Source organism: Nicotiana tabacum, chromosome 19, assembly GCF_000715075.1.
Source record: "Nicotiana tabacum cultivar K326 chromosome 19, ASM71507v2, whole genome shotgun sequence".
Taxonomy (NCBI): domain Eukaryota; kingdom Viridiplantae; phylum Streptophyta; class Magnoliopsida; order Solanales; family Solanaceae; genus Nicotiana; species Nicotiana tabacum.
This window is the reverse complement of record NC_134098.1, coordinates 149,536,302-149,550,540: the sequence shown is the minus strand read 5'-3', so window position 1 is coordinate 149,550,540 and position 14,239 is coordinate 149,536,302. Positions and strand designations below refer to the sequence as shown.

The following is a 14,239-nucleotide window of genomic DNA, read 5'->3' as shown; positions in this document are numbered from 1 at the left end:
TATTCTAAAATCAAATCATTCATCATCTTCTTTATAATGTTAACAACTTTAAGGATATTTTAGTCATTTTAACAAGAAAAAGTGCTTACCAGCACTTGTTTACCAAACACTTCATTAGCTTATTTTCAGTTTCAGCATTTTTATCCAAACACATAACTGCTTATTTATAAAATAAATTTCAGCACTTATAAAGTGCTTTTAAGCACTTAACTTAAAAGTCACTTTTTTTAAACCAATCCAAACTTACTCTAAACCATTGTTCTGTATTGTTAAAACTTGATCATATAGAAATCGTCAAAACTTTTGCTAGAAGCCTTGTTTGAATGTGTTCATTTATTTTTTTCTGCCAATTTGTGTTTTTGGTTAAAAGGAAAAATCTTTCTTTATCCTGATGAGTTAAAAGAAAAAATCAACAGATTTAGAAGAACCTAATAATCAGTTAATGAGAAATTATGTTAACGTTTGGCCTTTGTATGATATGATGGAATCGTCATATGTTTGGCCTTTTATGTATGATATGATGGAATTGTCATATGTATATTTAGTTAAATTTAATTGTGTTTGGTCATTCTTTTATTGTAAATTAATTTCTTTTAAAAGTCATCAAATTATTTTCTTAATTATATTGGTTATGTAATTACTCAAATATGTGCGTTCCAATTTTATTTTTCAATAAATATTTTATTTACTGAGTTATGTTTGTTATGTACACTTTCTTCTCCTTTGTAGATGCTGAGGTTTTTTTTTCCTCATATCCTCTATTTTATTATACATTATTTGTTTAATCTTCGAAAGCTGATGCTTCAACAGTACTAACGATCATGTACTTGTGGTAATAAAGATGTTATTGTCAAATATATGTTATTTTTTATTTTTCCCCCTATTGGTTTTTGATGCTTAAATAGGTCTTCCCCTTCCTCTTATTAGAATTCTTTCCATCTCCTTATTAATTCTTTTTTATTTTATGGCCTTCAAATAACGGTTGAAGGTGCAGTTTAATTAGAGACAATCTTTTGGCATTTCATGTTGCTACTGAGTTCTACTCTAAACAGTGATTTTCATTTAGAATCGAAACCCACGAAAAATAATTACATTTTCTAGAATATACTTAAAAATCATATTAGGTAATCCACATCTCTTTGGTATTGTATATTGATGTCTTAAATATACTAAGCAAAAATAAGTCTCAAATTTTTTGTATTTGTATCTCCATAAGGCAATTTATTCTTTTAGACTACCCACATGCACTATACTGTGCTAAATAAAGTAACATTTGTGCTGGTTTGTTATGTATGCTATTGCTACCTAGCTGAATTTAGTTGTTGAACTTTGCGGTTTATACATTATCTTATCATTTTTGCATTTAATAATCAATTTTGAGCTTGTATTTTTCTCTTTTAAATTTTGTACAACTTATCACACATGTTTTAATATTGTCTATTTTACTATTTTTTTTAAAATATATTGAAATACACGTGCAACGAATGTATTCGAAAACTAATATTAATAAAATAGGATACTTGTCCATGAACGGTCATAAAGTCTAAAAATGGGATAGAGTTGGGCTGTAGAGATCTAAATCATTTATGCTATTTAGCATATCCAGTAAATCACTAACACTGTCGATTACATCAATGCCACCTGGTTTTTCCGGATTCAGCAACATCATTAGTATTTCATCTTTATGCTTCTTAAACTTTGTAGGCTGCTTCTGTCACGTTCCTAACTGGGATTAGACGTGATTGACACTCAATCCTTACCATTCGCTGAGTAAATCCTGTACTATTTATATCAAACTTTAAGTTCAATAGCAAAGAATCTAACGTACTTAAATATTAATTCTAATTAAGTTGCAGTTCTTAAACTGACCGATAAAAATAATAAATAAAGAATAATTCCCGAAACTATTTTAATATTGACCTACTAAGGAGTCATGAGCCTCTAGAATCTGAAAAATAAAATTTAAAATACATAGCCTACGGGGGCATCACCGAAAATAAAATAAACGTAAAGAAAAAAAAAGATATAAATAAAAGTATGAATAGGGTTCGCTACCGCTGGGGTGAATCAATAGAGTCTGTAAACTGAATCTAGAATATCTCCTCTAATCACGTGCCTCGTTACCTGCGTCCTCAATACCTGCCATACGACGTAGCAGGCCCAAACGGGCTAAGTACCACCAAAGGATACCCAGTAAGTCTCATAGGCTACCTCCTAAAAAGGCGGAGCGAGACCTTCTGGAAAATATAAGAAATAAAAGGGATATACGAAAAATCATATAAATCATATAAAATTTTACAATCAAGTAATAAGCTGGAAACCGAAACTCAATGTAGAAATTGAGCCCATAACTAATATCTGAAATAGAAACTGAGTTATATATATTTTAAGAAGTAACTTTGCAAAGTTAATTGTTAAGCATAATGTCCCTGCATAAGTGAGCATCTGGGAACACGTACGGGGGAGTGTCGGCCTATCTCCCCAACAAACGGTTGGCACCTGCGAGCGTAGGGTAGGTAACCCTGACATCATAGCACTCACGCTGGGGGAGGTTGGCCACTTCTCCCTACTGAATGTGAATATCACAAATAAAGGTGCATAACAATTGGTAATACACATAAGCATGTATTTATGTCACATATAATGTCGTACTGAAAAAGAATAAGTGAACTGAGTATTTGGATTGCAAGAAAACATGGCTTGAATTTATTGAACACATGAAGCACAGGGGTTCTAATGGAATTCTCTACTAGGAGAGTAAGCCTCAACTCACCTTAAAGCTAGCTCAGCTTCGACTTCACATATCCTCCAAACACTCCCGATTCATAAATTTTCAATCTACATGTAATAATCGGGTTCAATTCACATCAATACAAGTCTAAAGAATATAACATTACTCTCTTCAATTTAAGAATATTGCTTAAATCTTCTAACTCGTGAGTTTTCAGTAATACGGGAAAACTGTGTATACCTACTTCAATTCTATAGTCCAATAAGTTATAATCATCACTAAGAACATATCAATTGCAACGTTCCATACTCAGTCAAGACTGCATTATCAAATTTACTTTACTGCTCAAACCCTAACTCTTGTTTGGAATTATAATTAACTATCTTCATATATAACTGATTATTAAAGTAAAGGAACAAAAGAAAAGAAAAAAAAAAGATGAAAGGAAAAGTAGACTCCTCTTACTCTATGTCGACGGCGAGCAATTTTTGTTTCTGTGTTTCTTTGCATTTTCTCGTCGGCGTTTAGAAGCCAAGAAAGGCTTGATACCTTATGTCTCTTATTATTTTAAAAAGATTAAATGAAACCCAAATATAACCATCATTTAAAACTCAATTGGCTGGCCCACTATATTTAATTATAAGCAAATTTGGTTGAATGTGCTGCCACCCATGCTATTTTGACTCCAAATAAAAGCAAAAGTTTTTTCCACTTAGAAAGTCTTTTTATTTTCTCTACCCCTGGCCTACTTGTCTTTCATTGTTGACCAAGATCTTTGTATCTTTCTTGCTAATTCCTTACATATAAAATAGATGTACTTCTTTTACATACATCTTCGTATTGCCAATATATGGACAAATGCATCCAGTGTTGCATTTCAACACAGAGATCAAACAAGATTTTATTGATTCTTAAGTATCCGTCCTACCATATTAGTTCATATCCTATATGCATATTATCCCAAATACTTCGCTTAAACCGTGCAAGTCCTTATACCCTTCGAGCACTTTAATTACATTATGAATTTCGAGATTATAAAAAAATAATTTAAGCTAGAAATTTATGAGGCTTTACATTCTCCCCCGCTTAGGAACATTCATCCTCGAATGTTGTGTCATAATTATTCTTTAGTCTAAAAGAAAGATCTTAGGACCTCAAAATTTGACTAACTCCTAAAATTTCCAAAACTTTTGGCAAAATTTCCTTTGTAACTGGAGCTATCCAAAATTTTCAACCTGTCCAAGCAACCCAACAATAACATTTCGTACCTCCAGCTACTCAATCCAATAAAATATAATATTAAGGCATACTAATATACCCGATAAAGTCGTTTTACATCACTATAAGCACAAATATCCCATACCTTACCAATCTAATTATTTTAAAGCATTAATTGAATTATATACCTGAAATCTCGAACAAATAGGGATATTTTTCCTTCATGGCTTCCTCTGGCTCCCACGTAGATTCCTCAGCTGAATGGTTTCTCCATATTACTTTTATCGAAGCAACATCTTTGTTTCGAAGTCTACGAACCTGCCTGTCTATTATAGTTACAGGAACCTCCTCATATGATAGAGTATCATCAAACTCTATGTCCTGCCTATCAATTATATGACTCGGGTCATGAAAGTACTTTTTCAGCATGGACACATGAAAAACTAGATATACTGAAGATAACTCTGGAGGTAAAGCTAGACGATATGCCACAAGCCTAATCCTTTCAAGAATCAGATAAGGCCCTATATATATCGGGCTAAGCTTCCCTTTTCTACCAAACCTCATGATCCCCTTCATTGGAGAGTCTTTTAAAAATACATAGTAACCCACTTTGAACTCAAGATCACGGCGTCTTATATCTGCGTATGACTTTTGTCGACTTTGAGCTATTTTAAGTCGTTTCTGAATTAGTTTCACCTTTTTCAAGGCATCTTGTACTATGTTTGGCCCAATAAGTTTCGTTTCACCTATCTCAAACCATCCTATAGGCGAACGACACCTCCTACCGTATAGGGCTTCGAATGGGGCCATCTGAATACTTGCTTGATAACTATTATTATATGCGAACTTAATCAAAGGCAGATGTTCATCCCAGTTTCCTTTAAAATCGAGAACATATGCTCGTAACATATCTTCTAAGGTCTGAATTGTCCTCTCGGCCTGCCCATCTGTTTGAGAGTGAAAGGTTGTACTTAGATTAATTCGGGTACCGAGACCTTCCTAAAAACTCTTCTAGAACTGGGCAGTAAACTGAGCACCCCTGTCAGAAATAATGAACACAGGAGAACCATGCAACCGAACAATTTTTTTTTATGTATAATGTTGCATACTAGGGTGTTGTGTAGGTTGTTTTGACTGGAAAAAAGTGAACTGACTTAGTGAGTCGGTCTACTATGACCCAAATAGAGTCGCGTTTCTTAAAAGTTCACGGCAAACCAACCACAAATTCCATATTTATTCGTTCCCATTTTCATTCTGGTATTTCAATGACTTGAGCTAAGCCGCCTGGTCTCTGATGTTTAGCTTTTACTTGCTGGCAGTTTAGGCACCGCGATACAAAATCTGTAATATCTTGCTTCATATTATCCCACCAATAAATATCCATCAAATCATGATATATTTTAGTAGAACCTGGATGTATTGAATATCTGGAGCTATGAGCTTCTACTATAATTGCCCTTCGAAGATCTTCTACATTTGGCACACATAAGCGGCCATCAAGTCTCATCACACCATTCTCATCAAGTGAAAAATTCTTAATCTTGCCAGTGAGAACACCTTCCTTGAGCTTAAGCAAGCTAGGGTCATCAAATTGTTTGGCTTTAACTTGCTCTACTAAAGTAGACTTAGCACCCATACTTGCTATCAACCTTCCACCATACTTCTCATCGAGACGAACCCCTTGGCTAGCTATTTGTTGGGCTTCCTTAACTATTGGACATTCGACCACACACAACCTGGTCAAACTCCCCATGGATCTTCTGCTCAGATCATCAGTAACCACATTCGCTTTGCCGGGATGGTAAAGGATATTACAATCATAATCTTTAAGCAACTCCAACCACCTGCATTGTCTCAGATTCAACTCTTTCTGCTTGAATATATACTGCAAACTTTTGTGATCTGTATAAATGTCATATTGCTCTCCATAAAGGTAGTGACGCCATATTTTTAGCCCAAAAATAACTGTTGCTAGCTCAAGATCGTGGGTAGGGTAATTACTCTCACGATTCTTTAACTGCCTAGAAGCATAAGCAATTACCTTGTCATTCTGCATAAGAACACACCCTAACCCTACTCTGGAAGCATCACAATAGATCACAAATTTACCTGTAGGGGTAGGTAGATTCAGGATTGGGGCTGTAGTCAACCCATTCTTGAGTTCTTGAAAACTTTTCTCACAAGCTTCAGACCATTGGAACTTCACATTTTTCTTAGTTAACTTTGTCAACGGGGAAGCTACTGAAGAGAACCCTTCTACAAAACAGTGGTAGTAACCTGCCAACCATAGAAAACTACGAATCTCTGTAGGGGTCGTCGGCCTAGGCCAACTCTTAACTGCTTCTATTTTCTGTGGGTCTACTCTAATGCCTTCGTTCGAGACCACGTGTCCCAAAAATGTAACTGTATCGAGCCAAAATTCACATTTGGAAAATTTGGCATAAAGCTGATGGTCCTTGAGTATTTGAAGAACTGTTGTCAAATGATTCTCATGCTTTTTCTGGCTACGGGAATATACCAAAATATCATCGATAAATACTATGACAAAGGTATCTAAGAAAGGCTTGAAGACTCTGTTCATTAAGTCCATAAAAGTTGTTGGTGCATTGGTCAACCCAAAGGACATCAATAAAATGTTACACCCCATATTTTTGTACGTGAAAGTACGTCGTAAGTCAATTGATGTAAGCTTGAAAATGAGATCCTCTTTAAAAGTATATGAAGTGATTTAATGATGTAACGTCCCATTTTCGCAAGCCTTTAAGAGTTATCATTCGAGGACAAATGTTTCTAAGGGGACATGTTGTTACACCCCGTACTTCAGACGTCACTGTCATTATAGGATTATCTAATGTAAGCTCAAAAAGGACGAAATCCTTCTACAAGGATAAGAAAGGTTTACCGAAGTCTTAAGTAAGTTAAGATGAATATGAAACTTGTTAATCATGATTTAAATGAGTTTAAAGTCATGATATGACTATACATGATGTTTGGATATGAAATATAAAGTTTGGGAAAAATTAAATTTAAGTTGCGGAAAACAAAACGACTAAGGATTTGCCTTGTAATAAAGCTTTTTGAGCAATATATTTCGTAAGTTTTATGATGTTATTTTGGGACATATATCATACCAAAATGAAGGTATTTGAAACTAGTTTCTAATGGTATAAACCATGTATTCATACAATATCTGGGTAGAGAAATATGAATTTTTAAAGTAGGGTCGCCAATTCACGTCACTCCACTTCGGAGAAACTGGCAGGTTTATTGGCCAGGTTGCGAGGTAGTTTTCTCCCAATATATTAAGTGTTACAGGTATATCTTTATATTTAATTAAAGCCCCATGTATCTAGTTTCTAACTCTATAAACTAGTTGTCAATACGACATCGGTGTAGAGAGATATTTGTGTTTTCGCGAGACTGCGTATGAGGCCCTTATGGGACCCACTTGATCTGGGCCCGACCTTCACTTATTCTTATCTCGTTTTTGGGATGAGCTGTGCTCATTTTTCATACTCCTTTCTGCCTCACACTCTCCAAACCCTCCCAAATAGTTCCCCAAAGGCTCAAACAAATTCCAAAGAAATACACCATAATCAAACATCAAAGTTAGCCTAAGTTCAGAAGAGAGTCTCTATGGTGTTATGATGTGATTAGGGGTGCTTGTAAGCTAAGGGAAGCTTTGGTTCTAGGTTTTACAGATTATTTAAGGTATGTATAACACCCTATTTCTTTGAATTAATCTTATCTATGTTTTGGTTAAGTTATTTGGATGAAGATTACAAGACAACACTTGAAAGGGGAAGAGATGTTGTTATCTTTTGTTGGGTTGTCTTAAGGCTATATATATATATATATATATATGTTGTTTTTGGCTGGAAAATGGTGAAAATAACTTTATTATGATATGGTTTCTATTGTTATGCATGTATATATGTTGATCAAGTGAATTGATGAAAGAAACATATGAAACTTGAGATTGCAAGTGAAGATTAGCTTAAGTCACTTCTATGGTGTTATATTGTCATTGAGGGATGTTATAAGCTAAATGTAACTTGGATTTAAACTTGAAGCTACTATAGGAGGTATGTATATTGTGTTCTTTTATGTACTTAAGGTTATCTTGACATTGATTAAGTTAAATGGATGGACTAGACATGAACTAGTGAATAAAGTTGCTAATTGGGGATAATTGGAGTTGTGAATTATTTTCTTTATTATAAATATATGGTATAAGACTGGAATCATTGATGAATGACTTTATTATCATGTTAATGATACCATTAAGTTAAAGTAAGAAGTCTATAAGGGGTGATATGGGGTATATGAATTCCAATTGGAGCTTGTCGCTTGACGTGAAGTAGTTGTGACCTATTGTTATTATATGGTGTCTTGTTATTGATAATTATATATTGCTGGAATGCTCTGGTCATTGTTGTTGGTATATGGTATTGGAGGAGGCTCTTGTTACATGGGAGATGCTGCCCAACTTTATGTAAACAAGCTACTAGTTAAAGTTGCGGCCTTAGCCTTTACTCAACACTGATTTTGAATCTCTTTATGCTATGGTAGATTGAGTTGAGTTGTTTGAAGAGTTGCTTTGAAGGTATTAAGAACTCAATAGAGTTAAGGTATGTTAAGGCTATCTCTTCTTTCCTTTTGTCATGATCCATACGATACAAACAAAACAAGCAAACGCGCAACTTTCATAAATGCCTCTATTCATAGAAGCACTAGGAGTGCCTATGTTGTTGATTCCCCTTGTGTCTTATTATTATATCTTCTGTTCATGGGTCTAAAAAAAATTCGTAAGTTGATAAAGTTTATCCGAGAGATCTTATTGACTTACTTCATTATGCATTACATTTATTTATACATGTACATTGACTCATGACCAAATAGTGTTATACACGCACATATTATATGTATATGGGATATGGGGAAAGATTATGGCGTTATATACGCACCACCACCTGATCAGCTAGTCTACGTTGGTGATTTCCCCCACAGAGGCCTATATGATATGATGGGATGCCCTCAAAGGCTTAATGATGTTATGTACGCACATACCTATACATGATGTGATATTTATATGCATATGCATGGCATTATAAATGTTTCCTAATTCACAGAGTTGTTCAGACTTACAGGTTGAGTTATTTACTCCATGTTTCTTTCATGTCTTTTATATACTACTTTCATGCCTTACATATTCGGTACTTTATTTGTACTGACATCCCTTTTGCCTGGGGACGCTGCGTTTCATGCCCGCAGGTCCTGATAGATAGGTTAAGAGTCCTCCTAGTAGGCTATCAGCTCAGCGGAAGGTGTTGGTGAACTCCACTTACTCCAAAGTTGCCTATTTGGTCAGTATAATTTAGACATGTATTGATTGGTATGGTGGGGCCCTATCCCGACCTTTATGACGTTTATGTACTCTTAGAGGCTTGTATACATATGTCATGTATATAGATGATTATATGGCCTTGTCGGCTTATATTTTGAGTGTACAAATGATCATATCGGCCTTATAGGCCAGTGTGTCACATGTATAAGTTTCTATTTCATGTTGGGTTGTCCTATCTAGTATTTCCTTATGTTTTATTCTAGTTATCTCATGACATCACTTCTAGCCCATTTATCCATGATGATATGATAAGAAAGATATGTTATGTTGGTGCTCGGTTCGGTAAGGCACTGGGTGCCCGTCACAGTCCATTGGTTTGGGTCGTGATAAAAGTGGTATCAGAGCAGTTCTGTCCTAGGGAGTCTACAAGCTGTGTCTAGTAGAGTCTTGTTTATGGGTGTGTTGTGTACCACACTTATAAGCAGGAGGCTATAGGGCATTTAGGACTGTCACTCTTTCTTCTTACTCTAGATCGTGTGGTAGTTGTAAGAATTCAAACTCCTACATTCTAATTTATTTGTAATACAATGATTTCTATATCCAGAAAGACAGTTGGTAAGAGATTGAATATGGTTGTGGAAGAGTTGAGTAAGAGGAACTCGATTTTGCATCATGCTTATGATGAGTAAATGTAAGGTCTTCAGCAGATCATGTGTATACTAAGATGTGTAAGCTTCTTGATAAGGAGTCCTAAGGCATGAATATCTATACACCTATATGGTAAAAAGCAACAAGAGAAGAGAGAAGGTAGATATAAATTTCAACACGTAAAAGAAGCAAGGTGAAGAAGGGTACAAGGTACCCAATTATTGAACATTATCAATATTTGCAATTAAGGCAGAGAAATATAAGCATTCTGAGTTACTTTCAATATAACAGAGATATATACAATTGACCACACTCATCTCAGTTATGACCTATGGGAGCTAATAAATATAGTTTAAGAGAAGGATGTGACATCAAGATCCAGCTGGGGTTAGGGCATCCCAAAATGGTGGATGGATTGTTAGCGTTGGCTGATGTTTCTGAAGGATATTGCAAACGTGGTAATAGTTCTCCTTGTGAGATGCCCAAGTGGTGCACTCTAGAATAATACAATCGGATATGAATACTAGAATGTACAGAAAATTCAGAAGACAAGCACTTGAATCCTAGAATGAATAAATATTTACCTTATTATGACTCCCGCCCCTAGGAAAAAAAGAATGTTAGGCGACTCGAAGAGCCAGTGAGATGAATCAAGGGGAGATAAAAGTGAAAGAATCTTTTGTTGAAATTTTTAGAATAAAGTGATAGACAGAAATATTAGCGGGAGAATAAGAAGATAGTAAATGAAGCATTATGAGTAAGATGTGATAAATGGATGATAACGGTAAATCAAAATATGACAGGATTACAGATTCTATAGTCAAGTGAAGGAAAAGACAAGAGGTGACAGGCCTTGAGACAATAAAAAAGTATAAGATAAAGTCATGTCCCTATTTCGAGAAATGAGTTGGTGACTCGTACGTGATTACCAGAAGGAAAAGTTAGATCTATGGAGTAATAGAAATTAGTATGGGCTAGTGAATAAGATAAACTGAACATGAATTAGGGACCGAAGGATTTGATAATAGTCAATAGTGAGAATTTCAGAGATAGCATTCCGACAATAATAAAATGGACAACAAAAGAATAACCTTTAAAGTTCATTCAGGAAGACGCTTCCCAAAAGCAAGCACGGTGAGCAGAGTTAAGCTTAAGGGACTAAGTATGCCAGTTACACTAAGTGTCACCCTTGTGCATAAGAAATTCAATTATCCCTGGTATAGAAAGGTTACCACAAGGTAAGTAAGATGTGGAAAAAAAATGCCAAAGATGAAGAGGTAACTATGGAATAGTAAAGGAAGAATGTGGTAAAAAGGTGAAAGGAATGAGATTGTATTTATTCAGATCCTACAAATATGATATGACTCCAGAACATTATGCAAGCATGACGCCGGGGAGAAACAGTAAGGGTTCCGCACCCGATGATATTGATAAATAAGTGGGAATGAATACTTGATACATAAGGAGCTCGTACGAAAGGTAAGTTAAGGCAAAAGACATAACCCAAGACGGGTTACGCAGAATGTAGATATGAGAATGGACTAACGAGTAGTCTGTAGTTGATTCAGGAAGAGCCTAGTTATGGCTAGACAAGAGGTCATAGAAAAATCAGCAGATCATGCAAGATATACGTAGTGAACCCCAGCATAGGGAATTCAGTCTCTTTTATACAATATCGCAATCGTTGAAAAATTTTCAGATAGGAGTTAGGGTAATTAAAGGTACCGTATAAGTATTACGAAAATAAAAGAGAGCACCACTGGGGAGACATTCAAAATTTCAGTTCAGAAGCAACCCTACGAGCACAAGGGCGCGAAGGTATGTAACTAAGGATAATTATAGGCAAGAACATCAAAGATTCCTTCGGGTATGTGATGTAATAAGCTCGTAGCTTTACAGGAGTCATAGGGTCTCCACTATGTACTACCCCAAAAGACTAGCTGATAAAATAAGGAAGAAGGCTTCAACTTAAGCATAGTGACATAAAGAAGAAATGGTCTTGTAATAACAATCTCACACAACATTGTATGCACTCCATAAGAAAGTGGCACCTATCGTGGCTAATGAATGGGAAGAAAAAAAATCAAAAGGTGATATTCAAGAACATATAGTTTGCATGGAATTCCAATATGTGTGGGCACTAAGATAAGTCAAGTATTCATGTAACAAGTGGCAGAACGACCAGAAAAAGTCATTGCTTACATTTAAAGACAATTGAGAAGGCACGAAAGGAAATCTATGGTGCTAGCAATTTAAAGGAAGATTGCGAGTAGTATAAATAGATATATGTAGGTTGCAAACTAAAGTATGATAGAGCGACAAGGTTTTAGGTAGATAAGAGTAAGGATATGAAAAGGTGAGTGAGAAGGTGACGAGAACAGGTAAGGCCTCGAGATTAAGCCCATCAAAACAAGAGAGCTGATGGTTTTCATAAGTTATAAAAAGCTTAGTATAGCCTTAATGAATGCAAAGGATTCTAAGGCTAGTAGTAGTTAGAAGAGATGAAATGCTGCCCTGGTAGTAGAATAAGGGTGTAATGGTGATAGATATGAGGATAACTTTTAGGCCTTTGATTGAGTAACAATTTTGAGAAAAGGGATTTCATGAGTTGCACGGGATTAGAACCCATATGATGAATCACGTTGGGATGCTATGAAATACGGTTATTGAAGTATAGTATCTTCCCTAGGTAGATCAGACAAATCACTTCAAATGTTCCTTGATGAGACGTGGGCCTTAGTAACAATGTATTATGTAAGAAGTTTCAAGTTATCAGTGGTAGATTATGGATCAACATTAAGGTGAATCAACAATAGATGGATAAAAGTTACAAAGTATGACATGAGATTAGGCCATCATTCTTAAGATGAACATTAATGAGGAAGAACTAAAGGACTTAGATTTATACATATAGGATAAGCAGCGAGAGAGTACCCTGGAGTTGGGTAGCAGACATAGGTAGTAATAAACTGAAGTAAGTGTTATGGTATAGTATAACTTACCTAGATGTAGTAAAGTCGTAAGCATAGATAGCCAAGGCTATGAAACGAAATATAGCAATAGTCGTAAGTTCGGCAAAGTACCAAGCAAAGATTTTCAGTAAACCTATATATGCCCTGAGGGACATCTTGTCATAGTTCTGTATATGTTCACAAAGTGAGGCCAAGAGATTGGCAAAAAGCTGGAGGAAAAAGGAGAGAAGATCCGTGCATAAAAGGGCAGAGTCATACCGGCTGCATCACAGAAGGTAGTAAAAGTTGCGAGATTGGAAGAATTCTGACCACAAGTCGTGATGTGGGAAGAAGCCTAAAGGGGGGAATGACCTAGTCTTTGAATTTATTCACAGAACAATTGCCTAGATGGTAAGGACAATATTAAATTATTCGCAAGCTCTATAGGTTATGAGACTGATAAGCACATCAGTCAACATTCGAGGACGAATGTTCCAAAGGGGGGAATGATGTTACACCCCATGTTTTTGTACGTGAAAGTACGTCGTAAGTCAATTGATGTAAGCTTGGAAATGAGATTCTCTTTGAAAGTATATGAAGTGATTTAATGATGTTACGTCCCATTTTTGCAAGCCTTTAAGAGTTATCATTAGGGGACAAATGTTTCTAAGGGGACATGTTGTTACACCCCCGTACTTCAGACGTCACTGTCATTATAGGATTATCTAATGTAAGCTCAAAAAGGACAAAATCCTTCTACAAGGATAAGAAGGGTTTACCGAAGTCTTAAATACGTTAAGATGAATATGAGACTTGTTAATCATGATTTAAATGAGTTTAAAGTCATTATATGACTATATATGATGTTTGGATATGAAATATAAAGTTTGGAAAAAATCGGATTTAAGTTGCGAAAAAAAAACGGACTAAGGATTTGCCTTGTAATGAATCTTTTTGAGCAATATATTTTGTAAGATTTATGATGTCATTTTTGGACATATATCACACCAAAATGAAGGTATTTGAAACTAGTTTCCAACGGTCTAAACCATTTATTCATACGATATCGGAGTAGAGAAATATAAATTTTTAAAGTAGGGTCGCCAAGTCACATCACCGCACTTCGGAGAAACTGGCAGGTTTATTGGCCAGGTTGCGAGGCAGTTTTCTCCCAATATATTGAGAGTTATAGGGAGATATTTATATTTAATTAAATCCACATGTATCTAGTTTCTAACTCTACATACCGTTTGTCAATACGACATCAGTGTAGAGAGATATTTGCATTTTTGCGAGACTGCGTAGGAGGCCCCTATGGGACCCACTTGGTCTAGGCCCAAC

The 14,239-nt window shown here is 35.5% G+C and overlaps 1 protein-coding gene across 1 annotated transcript; it reads right to left on the bottom strand.

Annotated features, from left to right (window-relative positions):
* Window positions 1–4,129: 4,129 nt before the first annotated feature.
* On the bottom strand, window positions 4,130–4,762 carry LOC142173783 (uncharacterized). The gene has a single exon (XM_075239434.1). It carries the CDS (start codon window positions 4,760–4,762, stop codon window positions 4,130–4,132), a length of 633 nt encoding a protein of 210 aa, XP_075095535.1.
* Between the last annotated feature and the right edge of the window lie 9,477 nt (window positions 4,763–14,239).